A 16,471-nucleotide genomic window follows, 5' to 3' on the forward strand; every position below is an offset into this window, starting at 1 on the left:
AGGAAAACCTCTTAGAAGGACACTTTGGTGCATATTCTAGTTTAAGCCTGGGAAAAGGAAGCAATGTAGCAGCATAGGGATGTGTGTGTGTGTGTGTGTGTGTGTGTGTGTGTGTGTGTGTGTGTGTGTGTGTGTGTGTGTGTGTGTGTGTGTGTGTGTGTGTGGTGATTTCCACAATGCATCTATATATCAGCTGTTACCTTATGTAGACGAAGAATTGCAAAACTCAGTATTCACCTGAGGGTCTGCAGAAAAACCAATTCAATTAGAAGACTCTCAGGGCAGAGACCTTCTTCTTTGTATTCTTCCCTTGCCCCCTGAGCCTGCTTCAGGGGTATACACCTAGTGTGTACTCACTGATGGTTGCTTGAATGAGGTCGGCCTAGGACTTCATTAAGATTAGAAAAATTGGGACTTCCCTGGTGGTCCAGTGGTTAAGAATCCACCTGCGGGTTCGATCCCTGGTCAGGGAACTAAGATCCCACATGCCCCGGGGCAACTAAGCCCGCACGCCACAACTACTGAGCTCGCACCTCAACTAGAGTGCCTGAGTGCCACAAACTATTGAGCCCACGCACCCTGGAGCCCGGGCGTCACAACTAGAGAGAAGCCCGTGCGCTGCAGCGAAGAGCCCATGTGTCACAGCGAAAGATCCTACAGGCCTCAACGAAGATTCCTGCGTGCCACAACTAAGACTGGACGCAGCCAAAAAAAAAAGGATTAGAAAAATTTCCCACGGCTCCACTCCCCACTCACCCCCTTCCCACGTCCAGCCTCCTACCATCTTTAGTTCAACTCAGTACCTCTGTTGACATTGGCCTCAAGCAAATTGCTTTAGCCTGAGTGACTTCAGTTGCCTCTTCGGGAAAAGTGAACACAGCTACATTCCTGGCCATGTCTCAGGGATGGTGCAAGGAACAATCAATCCCAAGCATGATTGAAATCCTAGGAAAGTTCTAGAATGTTTAGGCAGGGCAATGCAGATTGATGACTGTTCTGTTGGAGCCCAACTGCTCTTCTAAAGCAGGTTCTACTGCCCTCCTAGTGTTTGATCTATCTGAGGTTTAAGTTGGAAAGCAACAACTCCCTTTGGCATCCGATACCTGATAAATAAAAACCCCTAGACTGAGTTAGCCTGAATTAGTACAAGTGGCTGTGGTCTGCACAGGATTTGCTTGAGGTATGGGGAGTTCTTGAGAGTTTTGCCTGAGACATAGTCTGATCCCTGCCTCTGGAGGCTTAGCATCCTGGCCCTTGGTGGAGTTGCTAAGATCAAATGTTTCCTGAATGACCTCTCATTAATGCCAATAAAGCAGCAGCAAATAAATTCATGGAATTTGGGAACAGCTCGAAGTCTGTTATTGTGTGTCTCCTTTTAATGGGACTTGACTGAAAAGAAGAAAAATGTCTTGAGTTGCAGCTGACAGGGCTCAGGCTTTAATCTTTTAGGAAGGCGGAGAGGAAGGAACTGACATTGTCAGAGTGTCTGCTGTGAGCCAGACACCCTATATAGATGGCATCCTCCTTAACCCTCACAGCTCTGAGTGGTAAGTAGCATCATTCCCCAGCTGGGAAAGCCGGCTCAGGAAGGTTAAGTATTTGGCCAGCGTGGCAGAGGGAGTAGTGACTTGGCTGTGCTGGAGTTCAAACCCAGGTCTGTCTGCCTCTAAACCTCATGACCTTCCTTCTCATTTCCTGAAGCAAAATGGTGGAGAATGTAGTGTGAGCACTGGCAGTTGTGGGAGGCTGGGTGTGAGGCCCACAGCCCATGTCCAGCCTCCCACCATCTTTAGTTCAACTCACCACCTCTGTTGACATTGGCCTCAAGCAAATTGCTTTAGTCTGAGTGACTTCAGTTGCCTCCTCGGGAAAAGTGAACACAACTACATTCCTGGTCGTGTCTCAGGGATGGTGCAAGGAACAATCAATCACGAGCATGATTGAAATCCTAGGAAAGTTCTAGAATGTTTAGGCAGGGCAATGCAGACAGGTTCTGTTCCCCAGGATTTTTTTCTCTTTCTTTCTGAAGATGTATCTTCACACACATGTTCTTCATCAGATTATTTGTCAGAGGTCTGTTATGTGATGAGCACTAAGTTAGATGCTGAGGACACTGTGGTGGACGCAACAGACTGGGTCCCTCCCTCCTTGAAGTTTTAATCTGATGAAGATGTATAAATAAGTAAACAAGCAAATAAATATATAATCCAAAGTCTGGTTAAAGGCCAAGAAGAAAGTACAGAATACCGGGAGAGAGAATAAGGCGGCCCCGTACTGTGTCTGCTTAGAAAATCCCTGCAACACTCCCTAGGAAATGACTGGCCGTGATTACCTCTGGGGAAAACACAGCGTGGCCAGAGCATGGGAACAAGTGTTACTTCTCACTGTGCTTTTTCTCTACTCTTTGAATTTCTTTTACCATAATTATGTATCATTTCTATAATTAAAAATACTAGTTATGCAGAAAATTGGTGTCTGATAAATCATGAACTCAGTAAGCCTTTTTTCTTCATTGTCTAAAAGGAACTGTGAAAAGGTTGGTGCAGCCCTGTGTTAGGTATATTTGTGCAGTCAAATTAAAGCAGAGAACATCGCTCTTTCCATTTGGGAGAAAATGAGAAAAGGTGAGCTGACTTAGCTGCCCTCTTGGGTCCGGCCCTCCTTCCACGAGAATGAGCTGGGTCGTTGACTTCTAAACCCCAAGAGAAACACGTCCACCTGCCAGGAAGTTATCACAGTCAATCTGGTTACCTTTGAGAAATGGCAGCTAATAAATGACTTTTAATTAAAGAGCCAGTATCAAGAGGACTAAAATCTATGATTCTAAACCTGCGGAAGTTAAAACGAGGCAAGGGAAGAATAGAAAAGCTGTAAAACCAGGTGAGAAACAAGAGTGTGGCCCATTAACAAAAATCAATGGTGATAAAACAAAACAAGAATTTTAGAAGTGAAATTAGCAGACAGCTGCAAAAAGAAAAGGTACTAAATAGGCTTCTCTCAGCATTGAGTTGGGAAGTATAAGATTTTTTTCTAAGCCAGTAATTGCAATAGGGACACGTTTTCTTTTCCTGTCATTGAATAAAGAGGGTTGGCTGTTAAATTAAAAGGTTTGGCTGGCTAAAAACCACATCAGAGGGGAAAATATCTATGTCATACAAAATGTTGTAGTCCCAGAGGTACAAATGGTGTAATTGTTCCGCGTATCTATATAGCTCTTTTCTCAGAGGAGGGCAAAGCAACTTCTCTCTTGGAACTTCTAGAGAAACTATCTGGCATTGTGGTTCTCTTTCTCATTCATCTTTGTCCCTCTCATTTGGGCTTCAAATCTGAGGTTTCCAAGCTGTGACTAGATTTCAGCAACTACCAACCTCCTAGATAATCATACTGCTTTAAAAAGGGTGGGCGCCTCTCTGAGGTCTCAGACTCGGAAGTTTCTCTTTTATAAAACACTTTCAAGTCAGTGCATTGTTGTTCTGATTGTTTAATTTGCCAAATAAATACAGTGTAATTATTTGAAAGTGGACTTGTTTATGGCTTGGAACCTTCTGTGCCCATCATTAGAATACAGAACTCCAGTTTGTTCTTTATCCAAATGTGGATCTTGTAGAGTTATTACTATTATTGGTATTTAGAAGTAGTCGTAGCAATAGTCATGGTTTCAGTAGAACAAGAAAGTTTTTGATTTAAATTTGGTATGTTTGACTGACATTATTTTGCGAACAGAATTAATGTCAAAAGCTATATAATTGGGGCAACTAACTGTCCTGGTTTGCAGGGGCCTGAGGTGGTTCCTGGAATGTGGGACTTTCCGTTTGAAAACGGGACAGTCTTGGGCAAGCCAGAAGAAGTTGATCACCCTGTTAATGCTAAGTGACATGCTTAATTCTCTCCCCCCCTGCAAAAACAAACAAACAAAAAAACCCACTAAGAAGTAGGGATTATCCCCGCTTTTGGATAAGGAAACTGAGATTCAGAGGTTAAAGCAATGTCTCATGCAGCTAACTAATGGCAAAGCCTCATGCCAAATCCGGGTCTGCCTGGCCCCGAAGCTTGTCCTCTGAACATCTCCATTGTCAGGCTTTTGCTACACAGATTTAAGAGATTGCCCCACTATACTTGAGATGCAAACCATACATATTCTGTGGCTCTTCTGGGAATGACTATTTTGTAGCCTCTGATTCTTAAACAGGCTGAAAAATTAAGAATCATCCAACTATTGAATGCTTGCTTGAATTCTTAAGCTTATGAAGGCAGACTGAAACTTAGAGCAGAGCACTTTCTGTGTAGAATCTTTAATAACTTTTTGTGAAATCTTGCCAATAACTCTAAAGAAAAGCGGTTATGCAGTTCAGAAAGTTTACATTTCCATTCTGGAAAGCTCTCTTACTGCCCACTAGTTTGAGGGGAATGCTGCCCTCAACTTGGCTCATTTCAAATAAGGCCTCTGTGTCTCTATTCCATGTCCCAGTCCTCGAAGCTTTTATGCAATAACACCCGAAATGGAAATCAGGTGGAATTAGCCTCATAATTGCCACCGTTTTCTTTCGGAAACAAAATTGGTTGTGGGACTTTGTGAGTTCTCTGCTTTTAGGAGGAAATAAACCCATAAAAGTCACTGCTAGGCCCTAGTGCCAGTTCAGGCCTGGAGGAGCTGAGCGTTAAGACTAAGTCCTTAGACAGCATTGACTTCTGATTTTTTTTTTTTTTTTCAGTACGCGGGCCTCTCACTGTTGTGGCCTCTCCCGTTGCGGAGCACAGGCTCCGGATGCGCAGGCTCAGCGGCCATGACTCACAGGCCCAGCCGCTCCACGGCATGTGGGATCTTCCCAGACCAGGGCACGAACCCATGTCCCCTGCATCGGCAGGCGGACTCTCAACCACTGCGCCACCAGGGAAGCCCTGGTTTTGTTTTTAGTGGCTTCACTACCTTCCATCTGGTCATCTTTAATATTTAATATTTTGTCCCTTTTTCTAGCCAATCAGCTATATTAAGTCAAATACTAGAAACTGTATTTCCCTAAATCTTTTTGCACCTAGAAAAGGGCTTCTGCCTCAAATGTAATGATACAGATAATAACTAATGTCCTTTGATATGCAAAGCCAACTTTATACCTAATTGTGCATCATGGGCTGCTCAGGACTATATGTCATTTTCTAAAATGGACTTAAAACAAATGGGATAAGTATGTGTTGTAGGGTGATAAGTGGAGGAAAATATGGAATTAAATTTTAGAGAAACTGGAATTAAAGAAATATCACTGTTTCTGCTGTTCAGTAGAAAAGATTTTATAGAGGAGGTGGGCTTTCGGAAGCAATGGAATGTAACATTTTTGAGAGATTTGGTGTTCCAGACATGGTATGTGGATTGGGAAACAGGATAGTTTAAAACAATAGGCCTTGTGTGTTTTCACTGGAAGGCAGAGGCAGATTTACCATGAAGCTAATGACGCTCAAGCCTCAGAGCTCCATTTAATTTTACATTTGAAATCTGACCTTCTCTTAAAAAGAGTCCCTAAGGCTTCCCTGGTGGCGCAGTGGTTGAGAGTCTGCCTGCCGATGCAGGGGACTCGGGTTCGTGCCCCGGTCCGGGAAGATCCCGCATGCCGTGGAGCGGCTGGGCCCGTGAGCCATGGCCGCTGAGCCTGCGCATCCCGAGCCTGTGCTCCGCAACGGGAGAGGCCACAACAGTGAGAGGCCCGCGTACCGCAAAAACAAAAGAAATGCATGGTGTTTATTCGTTCATTCATCCATTTATTCAACCAAAGTTAAATGGAGGGCCTCTTGGGTCTCAGACTGTGCTAGGCACTGGGAACTTGAAGAGGAAAGCAATGAAATCCTATCTCATGAAATCAATGGATAAGGCTAAAGGTGCATATAGTCAAAATGATCCTTAAACATCCCTCAAATTACCCATAGAGTATTATCTTAGGTCAGGGTCCCTGGAAGCAGAGCCTGAGATGAGGATTCTTGTGCCAGTAAGTGAGTGAAAGCATAGTCTCAGGTGAAAGAAACCCTTAAGGTAGTGGGAAACAGCGTAGGGCAGAGGTCAGCAAATATGTGAGCTCAACTGAACAGCTGTAGTGTAGCCTCAGCCTGATCCCAAAGGGAACTCCAGAGCACGAATGGCATCATAGATTTATACCCCCTTGAGGCCAAAGGACCCGCTTTTCTATTCCCAGTAGTCAGGCATTGGCTTTAGGCTGTCTCTGGAAATTAGGGTATAACCTCTTTGGTATTTCTGGATGAGGTGACTCTGATCAGATGAGGGCAAGTCTCAAAAGAATGGTGCAGCTCTGAGTGATTAGCGGCCAAAACACAAAGCAGCTGAGGGTTGGATGCACCAGCCAAGTAAACGGAATCTCAAAGGGGCATCAGCAGCGGCTACTACACAGGATACATGTGCCCTGTTAAAAACCTGCATATCATTTGCTAATAAATACAACAGCGCAATTTATTTTTCTCCAGTGGTGTGATAGACCGCCATTTCTTGGGATGCACTGCAGATGAAGTATTGATACTTGGCTTATGTGCAGGGACCATGTTGTATGAAAAATCTGCATCTATCAGCACTAGACTCATATCCAGAATGGGGAGATGCTCACGCTCTGGGAGATGCTCCCACAGATCTGAGACTGACTGTTTTCCAGGAAGCTGAGTATGAGATGTCATTATATGAGATGTTCTTTGGGAAGTGCCCTGTCAACACTGCGGGAGGGAGGGCCGGAAGCAGGAGCGGGCAGAGGGAGAAGTGGAGCCACAATGCAGGCCCGCCCACAGCCGCGGCTGACCCCACCCCATGGGAAGCTCTGAAGCTAAATGGCAGGTCAGAGCTGTCCTGCTTTGGGTCAGATGGCCAGGCGTTTATACCCCTGCACTGGGCCACCTAGGAAGGGAAGGCCCTGGGTGAGGGGTTTCTCTGTAGCTGAGGCCACCCTGAAGGGACAGCTGGAGGCTATTTGCCTGCTGCACCCCCTGCAGCTGGGCAGAGGGCCTTCCTGGAGTGGGGTTGGGGGCACACATCTCTGTCCATCCCCGACGGAGACAACTCGTGAGGCCAGTCTCGGGCTCACTCCGAGCACATATCACTGAGTGGAACGGGCACAGAATGACCCCCCAGTGGTCCAGCTGTCTTCTCTTGAGGGGGAATGGGAGGATTGTACACATATGCTTGAAGAACCTGCAATTTAGTCAATACTTTAGTATTTAATATAGATCCTGGACTTTCCTCACTTATAAGTGGATAATCTACAGATTTAGAGAACAAACTAGCGGTTACCAGTGGGGAGAGGTAAGGAGGGAGGGGCAATATAAGGTTGGGGGAAAAAAGGGTTATTATGGGATTACATGAAATCATGTATGTGAAACTTCTGAAAATTGCAAGGCACCATGGAATTTAAAGAATCTTTCATTCAATAAAAAAATTGAAAAAAGAAATGGATAATATATCCTACTTTTTACTTATTATACTTGTCAAGTCTTTTTTTCCCCTTAATGACAGGCATTGTGCTAAGTACCTTACATTCATTACCTTAGGTAATCCTTATAATAACATTATGCGTTAGGTACTATTATTATCCTCCATCTTACGGATGAGGAAACTCATCTAAGGGTTAGAGAGGTTAGAAAAAACTTGCCCACAGTGAAATTATATAGTCAGTGTTCAAACCAAAGTCTGTCTGACTCCAAAGCTCAAACCCTTAGCTGCTCTACCAAAGCCAGCTGTGAAACCTCTCACATTGCTCTTTTTTTAAATAGATTTTTATTGGAGTATAATTGCTTCACAATACTGTGTTAGTTTCTGTTACACAACAAAGCGAACCAACCGTATGCATACACATGTCCCCATGTACCCTCCCTCTTGAGCCACCCTCCCACCCTCCCTCTCCCACTCCTCTAGGTGGTCACAAAGCACCGAGCTGATCTCCCTGTGCTATGCTGCTACTTCCCACTAGCTAGCTATTTTACATTCCATAGTGTATATATGTCGATGCTACTCTCACTTCACCCCAGCTTTGCCCTCCCACCCCATGTCCTCAAGTCCATTTTCTATGTCTACCTCTTTATTCCTGATAAAGAAGATGTGGCACATATATACAATGGAATATTACTCAGCCATAAAAAGAAATGAAATTGAGTTATTTGTAGTGAGGTGGATGGACCTAGAGTCTGTCATACAGAGTTAAGTATGTCAGAAAGAGAAAAGCAGATACCGTATGCTGACTCATATATATGGAATCACATTGCCCTTTGATGGACCTTTGACAATTCATTCATCCATTCATTCAACGGTGCTTTACCGAGCATTTCTATGCCAAGCTCTGCGCTAGGTTGGTATTAGAGATTCAACAGAGCAGCCTATGAAAAGGAGTATATGTGCATGTGTCCTTGTGGGTCGTTCTTCCTGCATCTGTGTGTGTGTGTGTGTGTGTGTGTGTGTGTGTGTGTGTAACAACTTCAAGAGATTAATGCAAATGTCAGGACCTTTGGATATTTCCTAGTAACTCAATTCACTGTGTTTAAACTTTTTAACAGGCTAAAAGAGACACTAAGCGGACGTCTGGAAAAGAAGTCACCATTAACGTTGCAGACAGCATCCGACAGGTGGACAGAAGTCGAAGAATCACAAAGAACTGCGTCAACTAGCAGAGTGTTCAGCCAGTTGAAGGGCAGAGGGACTTCTTTGGTGCCCTTCACATCCTGGACCCCATCACGGAACCCTGAAGACGTGGGTAGCCCTTGCTGTGTGGGAACGCTGCTGAGTGCCTTGGGAGACTGTCTTAGCCTGTTGGGACGTTCTCAGCCTCCTATTTATCACGTAAATGTACTGGCAGAGTACTCCCATAGGGTAATAAACTGCAAATGTATGTTCAGTTTGCCCCTTGCAACTGCTGCAGTGTGGTCTGATGGAAAAGTGGCGAGCAAAAGCACGGACCAGTTTAGGAAACAGAAAAGTAGAAGGGGTAGGTTCCTGGCTGAAAGAGTCACAGTCGGTTCTGAGCTCTCCTGGCCATGGTCGTGCGCGCTGTTTCAGGCAAGCTTATTCTTTCATTCTTCCTTTTTGAAATACCACCATCTCAAAGCTTACCGTGTTCACTTAAATGTTGGCTTTCACCCAACTCTAAACCCACGTGTATGAGGAATCAAGAAACAGGAAAACTCTGTTACCTTTGTTTCCTTAGCTCAGGATGAGGTGGATTCAGATCCAAATTTACACAAACTAACCCCACCAACACCCATGGTATGTCCCAGGGAGGGCCTCTTTGATACAGTCACACCCATTTCTCTCGCATCTGCTTTCAGCATCCCCCCGGGCCAGGGTCCACGTCAGCCTCTGAAACATAGTATCATGGTAGTGGTCACCTCAGAGCCCTCAGGGTTCAGCAGACATTGCATTTTTCCAGCTTTCCACTTCCCTTTGCTTGTGTTCTTGAGTGTTTTTTCTCTCCAATAAGGCCATTTGCAGTTGTTAATCAAAGACCAGGCTCACAAGAGGGAGAAAATCTGGAACATGTTGGCTTCCCTTTGGCCTCTCTGCACAGCCCAGGACTGTGTCATTTGGTATTTGCAAAGGAATTGCTTTAAAATGTCAGTAACTAGTTGGTGTGCGTTCACATGGACATTAGATCCACATGCACTGTGTTAGAAATCTGTAGCTGAGGCAGTAAAAAAAACAAAATTGGTAGGAAAAAAATTTTCTAGCATTTCTTTAAACATGTTAAGGTGGAAGTATTTTCCTCCGAAGTAATGTAGCATGATTTTTAAAGGACTGTCAACATGCCTGGAATTAGGAAAGGTAGGACTAAAGTTGTACCGAATGATACCAATAAACTCCATGTTTAGCAGAAATAGGTAGTCTGATGGTGTGTATTTATCTATCATAGTCCGGAGAAGGTTAAAAATTCAGACACTTGGCCTCTTTACCTGCCAACTCTGTTATTCCTCAAACACAAGTGGGCAATGTCCGTCCCTTCCTTCCTTCCTTCCTTCCTTCCTTCCTTCCTTCCTTCCTTCCTTCCTTCCATGGATTGTATATTTATTCAGTAAACATTAAATGCCAACCCTGTGTCAGGCACCGTGCAGATGCTGAGAGATCTGGAGTCTGGCCAGTCACGGTTGTATATCCTGAATTTGACAGTGAACTTAATAACTAGGGGCCTGGCTTAGACGCTGGGGTATAGTGTATGGTGTGAATTGCTCTGCAGTGTAATCTTAATTTTATAGCCAGGATAGGTTTCTGTCCTAAACTCCAGATATGGGCATTCTCCTAATCACTGTCCAGGCCTTTACTGTGCACAAAACTACACTGTCCCAAACCTTTGTCATTTTGTGATTCTTTGAGAAAGGGCTTTTAGGGAACTTCATGTTCCGAAACTTTTAAATAGAATAATAAAGCAAAACCTGTGCCTTCCATGACCCCTGTGGTATGATTCAGCAGGAGCCACCCACTGCCAAAGTTTGGCATTGATCCTGCAAGTTCAAGGGCTTGCTGTCCCAGGGCACCTGCACTGTGTTTTTGTGCAGTGGTTCTTCACCAGTCACTAGCTAACCTCGTTCCTCTTTGCAACTTTGTTTTTGTATCACTTAACTGCAGCTCCTTGTTTGGAATTTATCAGCTTGAGAGGGTGTCTCTGTCTTATATAGAAACAGTTTCTCACTTCTGGAGGAGAGGAGAATGAAGGGCATACATGATCTTCCCCTCTCCAGAACAATCTGGATTTCACCAAGACCAGAAGTTAAACTATGTTACTGGAAATTCATCTGGCAACTTGTGCATGTGTGTATGATACAGGAACCGATTCTTACCGTCCTATTAGCATAACACTTTCTATTGCAAAGTTTGTGTCAGTAAAGTCATCCATTTCAAACACATGGACAGTTACAGAGAATCTTTACTGGAATGTTAAATTTGTATGTAGAGCTGGTTAGATTTTTTGTTTCTTTCAAACAAAGGGCTTTTAAGTTAAGTGATACCTGTGAATCCTCCGAAAAGCCTTGTGAAATAGGCAAGGGGAACACAATTAGCCCCCATTTACAGTTTAAAAAGTATGTATAGTCCACGCATCCAGTAAGGGCGGAGCAGGGATTCAAGTGAGGGAAGTTTGCAGCACATCCAGTGCTTTTTCTACTGTATAATATGAGGCCTTTCCCAGCAGGAAGGCCTGGCGTGGCTGGGAGATTCATTGGGAGGGGAATTGCCACGGAGGTGAGATTAAGCTGGCCACAGATCTAAGAGGGTGACAACAGTGACAAGAGAGGGCTGCTGAGCTCCTGGGGCATTTGGGTTTGGCCAGGCTCCCTTCTCCCTCCAGAGAGGGTGACCCTGACCTAGTGTGAGAGGCATCTTCGGTGAAGGTCAGAAAGAGGAGAGACTTTAGGATTCAGAGGAGATTGAAATTGCCCCCCTCAGAAGAGCTGCTAAGAGACGGAAGCCAGGGCAGCCACTTCTGCCAACACCCGAGCCCTCTCTGGGTGCCCAGGTGAAGGGCTGGACCTCCTCATCCTTTCCCGGCTGTCACCCCCACCCCAGTGATCCCACCCGACCCCCACCTCCCAGGCCACCTGAACACGCTGCTGCTTCCACTCCCTGTCTAAGCCCTGCTGTTTACGACCCTCACCAGCCCTGCTCACTGGCTGCCCCACATGCCACAGAAATGTATCCCATCCTTATTTGCTCCCCTAAGTAGGGTTCACAAAACTGTCAGCTCTGCTGAACCAGATGGCAGGCGTGCTTTGTTTGGCTGTTATGGTGTTAAAGCTTGAGAATGTCACAGAAAAGTCAGCTCTGGCAGAGACGCCTGGTTTAGAACTCCAGTATCCATTCTCCTCTTCCTCCTGCCCATTTAGAATAAAGATTATACTTTCTAGCTTCCTTTAAAGTTAGGAGTAGCTACATTATTAAGTTCTGGCCAATGAAATGAGTGATGCTTGGGAGATTCCAGGAAGTCTCCTTATAAAAGAATGATCAGGCCCTTTCTTCCCCTTTTCCCCTCCTGCTTCCTGGAATGAGGAGGTAATGGCTGGAGTCACAGCAGTCCCCAGGATCATGAGGTAACCTTGGGAATGGAAGACATGCCATGCTGAGCAACAAGTTAGAAGAAGCCCGGATCCCTGATTCCACTGAGTCTCCATGAGCCCAGGACCATACACCCCAGACCTCTTTTTGTGAGAGAGAAATATACTTCTACCTCATTTAAGCTGCTTTTTCAGGTCATTACTCACAGCCAAACCTAATTCGAATTAATATACAAACTTTCTCTTCTTTTGAAAACTTGGAAGATCTTTCATCCTTGGGCCCTTGTTGTCACTCATATACAGTAAGCCAGAGCTGATAAGGTTGTGTTAGCTGAAGTTGGGGGTCTCCAGCTCATGAGGGCCTCCACCACTCACTGTGGCTGGCACATGGCAGCCTTCCCATTTGTGACCTGCTGGAGCCCTGAGACATCTGTGTTTGCAACCCCTGCTCCAAACTGTGTTCCCAGTATATTGTTTTCATGTTCTTTTTAGGAGTCATCAAAATATAGAAGGTCCTTTTACCCCATTCCACATTCTGGAAAGTCAATCTCAGGAGAATTTTATGTGTAGGCAAACTACAAACATGATTTAATGGTTAACCTGCTATATTCACTTCCCCTTTCACTTACTCCATATGTATTTACCAAGAAGTTTAATGTGTCAGAACGTGGGATATGGTGAGGAATAAAATAGACTTGTACCCTGCCCTCGTGGAGCTGGTGTTCTAGTGGAGAAAACAGACAATAACGACATAAGGAAAGAAATTATTACGATAATTTAAGGTGGTGATGAATGCTGAAAAATGTTAACAGGAGAATGGATTGGAGGGAGGCAGGAATGGAAGCAGGGACCATTTAGGAGGCCACTGCAGCAGCCCTGGGGAGAGATATAAAGAACAGAATAATGGTTGTGAAGATGGGTAGAAGTGGATGGATGCTGAGTACATTTTGGAAATAGAAACATTAAGATTTGCTCATGATTGTAGGAAATGAAGAGAAGGGACAAACCAATGTGATTCCTAAGTTTTTTTTTTTGATCAACAGGGTTCTTGGTAAGATAGTATAAGACGAAGTGAAAAAACTTGTTTAGGTTTTTTGACAGGGCGGGTGGCTCTCTCAGCTGGGCCATGTTTACCAGCCTGCCTTGCTGTAAGTTCCTAAACTACTTCAGCAATATTTAATTCTCCTTAAATTACTTCAAATTGTTCCTTAAAACCATCCCTGTTGGAAGACCATAAAAGCCAGCATCAGAAAGGATGTATACTTAATTCTCTTGGGAATATGGAACAGTGAAACGGTCCTGACATTATCAGACAATGGATCACCCAGACTGCAACCCAGCAGAGAGCTAAGTCTGGGCACGTATTGCCAGAGCGAGCGTCGCAGTTTTAATTTCTTAACTAGACCTTCTCCAGGTAGGACTTCATGTTAAAAGGAAAAGGGGTAAATAATATTGCCCTTTCTGATCCAAATAGCCGTTTTCATAACATCACTGTGTGCCAGGGAGTGGCTGAATCTGTTCGCTTTTTAAATTTTATTATCCAGAGAAAGTCTCCCTCTGTTCTAATAGATAAATCAACCATGGGATGGCCTCTGAAACAAGGGTCTGCAGCCAGCCAGCCAGGAAAAGCAGAGAAGACAGGCTTCAGGTGCAGGAGACAAATCCTAACCTGGCGTCTAACAGCTTTGTGCCCTGGGGCAAATGGTGGAGCCTCTCAGGGGAAATAATAGCGTCTTTCTGAGAGTGTGTTGTGAGGATTAAGTGAGCTAACACATGTAGATAACATACTGTGCCACATAATAATAATCACCGCCCTGTGCCAGGTACAGTGCTTGGTGTGTCACACACACGACTTGTAATCAATAAAGCTGTCCCGCCACATGAGCCTTGTTAGCTCCCCTTTACAGATAAAAGGAATGGAGACTAGAAGGTCAAAGGCTATGCAGCTACTAAACGGCAGAGCTGGGATGTGAACCTATGTCTGCCTGTCTGGGAAAACCCCTGCTCTGGCCACTGCACCATGAGTAAGTACCTAGAATGTGTTAATCTTCTTCCTGTCATGATGGATGGCAAGTGACTTCACAGCTCTTTTTATAGCATTGGTGTCTCAGCACCACCAAGTTGTCCTTGTTAATGCCAGGATCAATGACAGCACCCTGGATACAAATCTGTGAAATTTCATCATTGTTTCTTTTAAACTTTTTTCTTAACAGCAGCAAAGGCAGTAGCCATCTTTTGGTTGTGCCACAATATTAAAATTCCTCCGAAGGTAATACCAGTAAATTTGGGGGTCTTTCTAAAACGTATTGCAAACCTAAGTATTATAGATCTATCATAGTAATCACTCCTTCCTCTTTGTTCTAGAATAGGAAGATGAAGCCCTGGGCTAGCTGGGTCCCCCAGGAGAAAGGGCAGCACTGTGTCTTATAGAAAGGGATGAAATGGAATAGAATTAGTTTCTAGTGGAAAAAAAAATTTAGCAGGTGGAAAGAATGATGATTGCTTAGCACTGACGGTTTGCAACATGGCTGCACATTGGAATCACCTGGGAAGCTTTAACGACTATTCAGGCCTGTTCCCTCCCCCCAGAGATTCTGATTTAATTGGTCTAGGGTGTAACCTGTATATTAAGACGTTTCAAAACTCCCAAGAAGGTTCAAATGCGCATTTAGGATTTAGAACCAGTGCCTTAGCAGATCACAGACAGAATTAGTGTCTCCAAAACTCTCTGAGAGGGTCTTAAATCAGACTCCCCGGGTTTGGATCCTGGTTTCACCGCTGACTAGGTTTATGACCTTGGGTAAGTCATTTAAGCTCTTCATGTTCCTGTTTGCCTGTTTATAAAATGAAGCTAAGAGTATCTCATGGTGTTACTGACCAGGGTTCTTGGCCTCCTTAAACAATAGAAATTGATAAGAGACCAGACAAGAAATTCAGGCAAGGCTTTACTGCTTCAGCAGGGTGGAGCCAGAACAAGTAACAGGTTCCCCTGCTTCCTCCCTGAAGTGGGGGGGGGGGGGGGGCGGGGGCGGGGAGCTGGTCTCTTAAATGGGGTGAGGATGGGGGCTGATTGGTTGGTCGGCAGGAGGGGCAGCTTAGGTGGTCTGCCCACCCCCTCGGTGGTGCTGTGTGCATACACAGTCCCCTGCTTTTGCTCCCAGCTCCTCAGAAGTGGCAGTCAAGTCTTTGGTCTTTTTGTATCTTGTTGTTCATAATTTGTCCCAACTGAGCATGCACACAGTTATTTTTAGTCCTTTACAGTTTCTCTGTATTTTGTTGCTCCAGCAGATGTTTGTTCAGGTGCAAGCACTGCAGCAAATGGTCCCAGGTCCCATGTTTCAGGTCCCAGCCTGTCTCAGTGATAGCAGGAGGATTTAGTAAGGATGTATTGATACATGTAAAGCTCTTAGCACAGTGCCCAGCATATGAGGATAAACACAAGGTTGTTTATTATTGTTGAACTCTTATCCAGCCCTGAAAATTCCAGGACATGGGCAAGGCCTGACATATAAACTTCAGCTCTTAAAGGTAAATGTACCAGAGAGCTGGCTCCTTACTTAAGTACTTTGTTTCTTCTCATGCACCACAAATGTACCTTTTTCCCAAGTAAATACTTCTTTTTTATTTTTTTTATTTTTGGCTGTGTTGGGTCTTCGTTTCTGTGCGGGGGCTTTCTCTAGTTGTGGCAAGCGGGGGCCACTCTTCATGATGCGCGGTGCACGGGCCTCTCACTGTCATGGCCTCTCGTTGCGGAGCACAGGCTCCAGACGCGCAGGCTCAGTAGTTGTGGCTCACGGACCTAGTTGCGCCGCGGCATGTGGGATCTTCCCCGACCAGGGCTCGAACCCGTGTCCCCTGCATTGGCAGGCAGATTCTCAACCACTGCGCCACCAGGGGAGCCCAAGATAAGTACTTCTTATCCAATACAAAATGTACCTTGGGCATCATGAGATGAAGACAGCAACCGTCTTCAAGAAATCTTCCCAAGGAGCCTGTGCTTTACTCTGGGCAGAAGAACTGACCCAGGATAATGCAGAGGAAGAAAGCTTGCTTAGTTTTGGGTTCTGGAAACTTTATGCTGTCCCTTTAAACTTGTCTGAGCTTTCATTGGTAAGTTCTCCGGAGGGTAGTCGTCCCCAGATTGGTAACTAGCAAGTGAGACATGATTTTAGATGTAAAGGAATACCGTGTGAGGAGTGGTACAGCCATGGATTTGGGGTTTCCACAGTTTTCCTTGGCACTAATAATGTCCAGCCGCTGGCATCAAATATGCGATGCTGTTCTCTAGGAAGACAGAATGCCCCATTCCAGCATATTGGACAAAGCTGGCAACACCCCTGCAGATCCTGTGCAGACCTGTTTGGTTCTGTCCTTAAGACATCCCAGCTTTCTCCCTGGCTGTCACAACCAGGAAAGATTCAACTAAATATGTATATTCAAATATATCACTTGAACGAGC

The 16,471-nt window shown here is 44.9% G+C and overlaps 1 protein-coding gene across 2 annotated transcripts in view; it reads left to right on the forward strand.

Moving 5' to 3' along the window:
• The window catches only part of BAALC (BAALC binder of MAP3K1 and KLF4), an 87,766-nt gene extending 79,096 nt beyond the window's left edge, over window positions 1–8,670 (forward strand). Inside the window, exon 2 of one of the 2 annotated variants that reach the window (XM_060128247.1) lies at window positions 8,533–8,670. In XM_060128247.1, the coding sequence (XP_059984230.1) occupies window positions 8,533–8,537 (5 nt within the window). In that variant the 3' untranslated portion in view covers window positions 8,538–8,670. The remainder of the gene's footprint in view (window positions 1–8,532) is intronic. The other variant, XM_060128246.1, reaches the window with a different exon arrangement.
• Window positions 8,671–16,471: the final 7,801 nt, after the last annotated feature.

The sequence above is a fragment of the Lagenorhynchus albirostris genome, chromosome 17 (genome assembly GCF_949774975.1).
Source record: "Lagenorhynchus albirostris chromosome 17, mLagAlb1.1, whole genome shotgun sequence".
Taxonomy (NCBI): Eukaryota; Metazoa; Chordata; class Mammalia; order Artiodactyla; family Delphinidae; genus Lagenorhynchus; species Lagenorhynchus albirostris.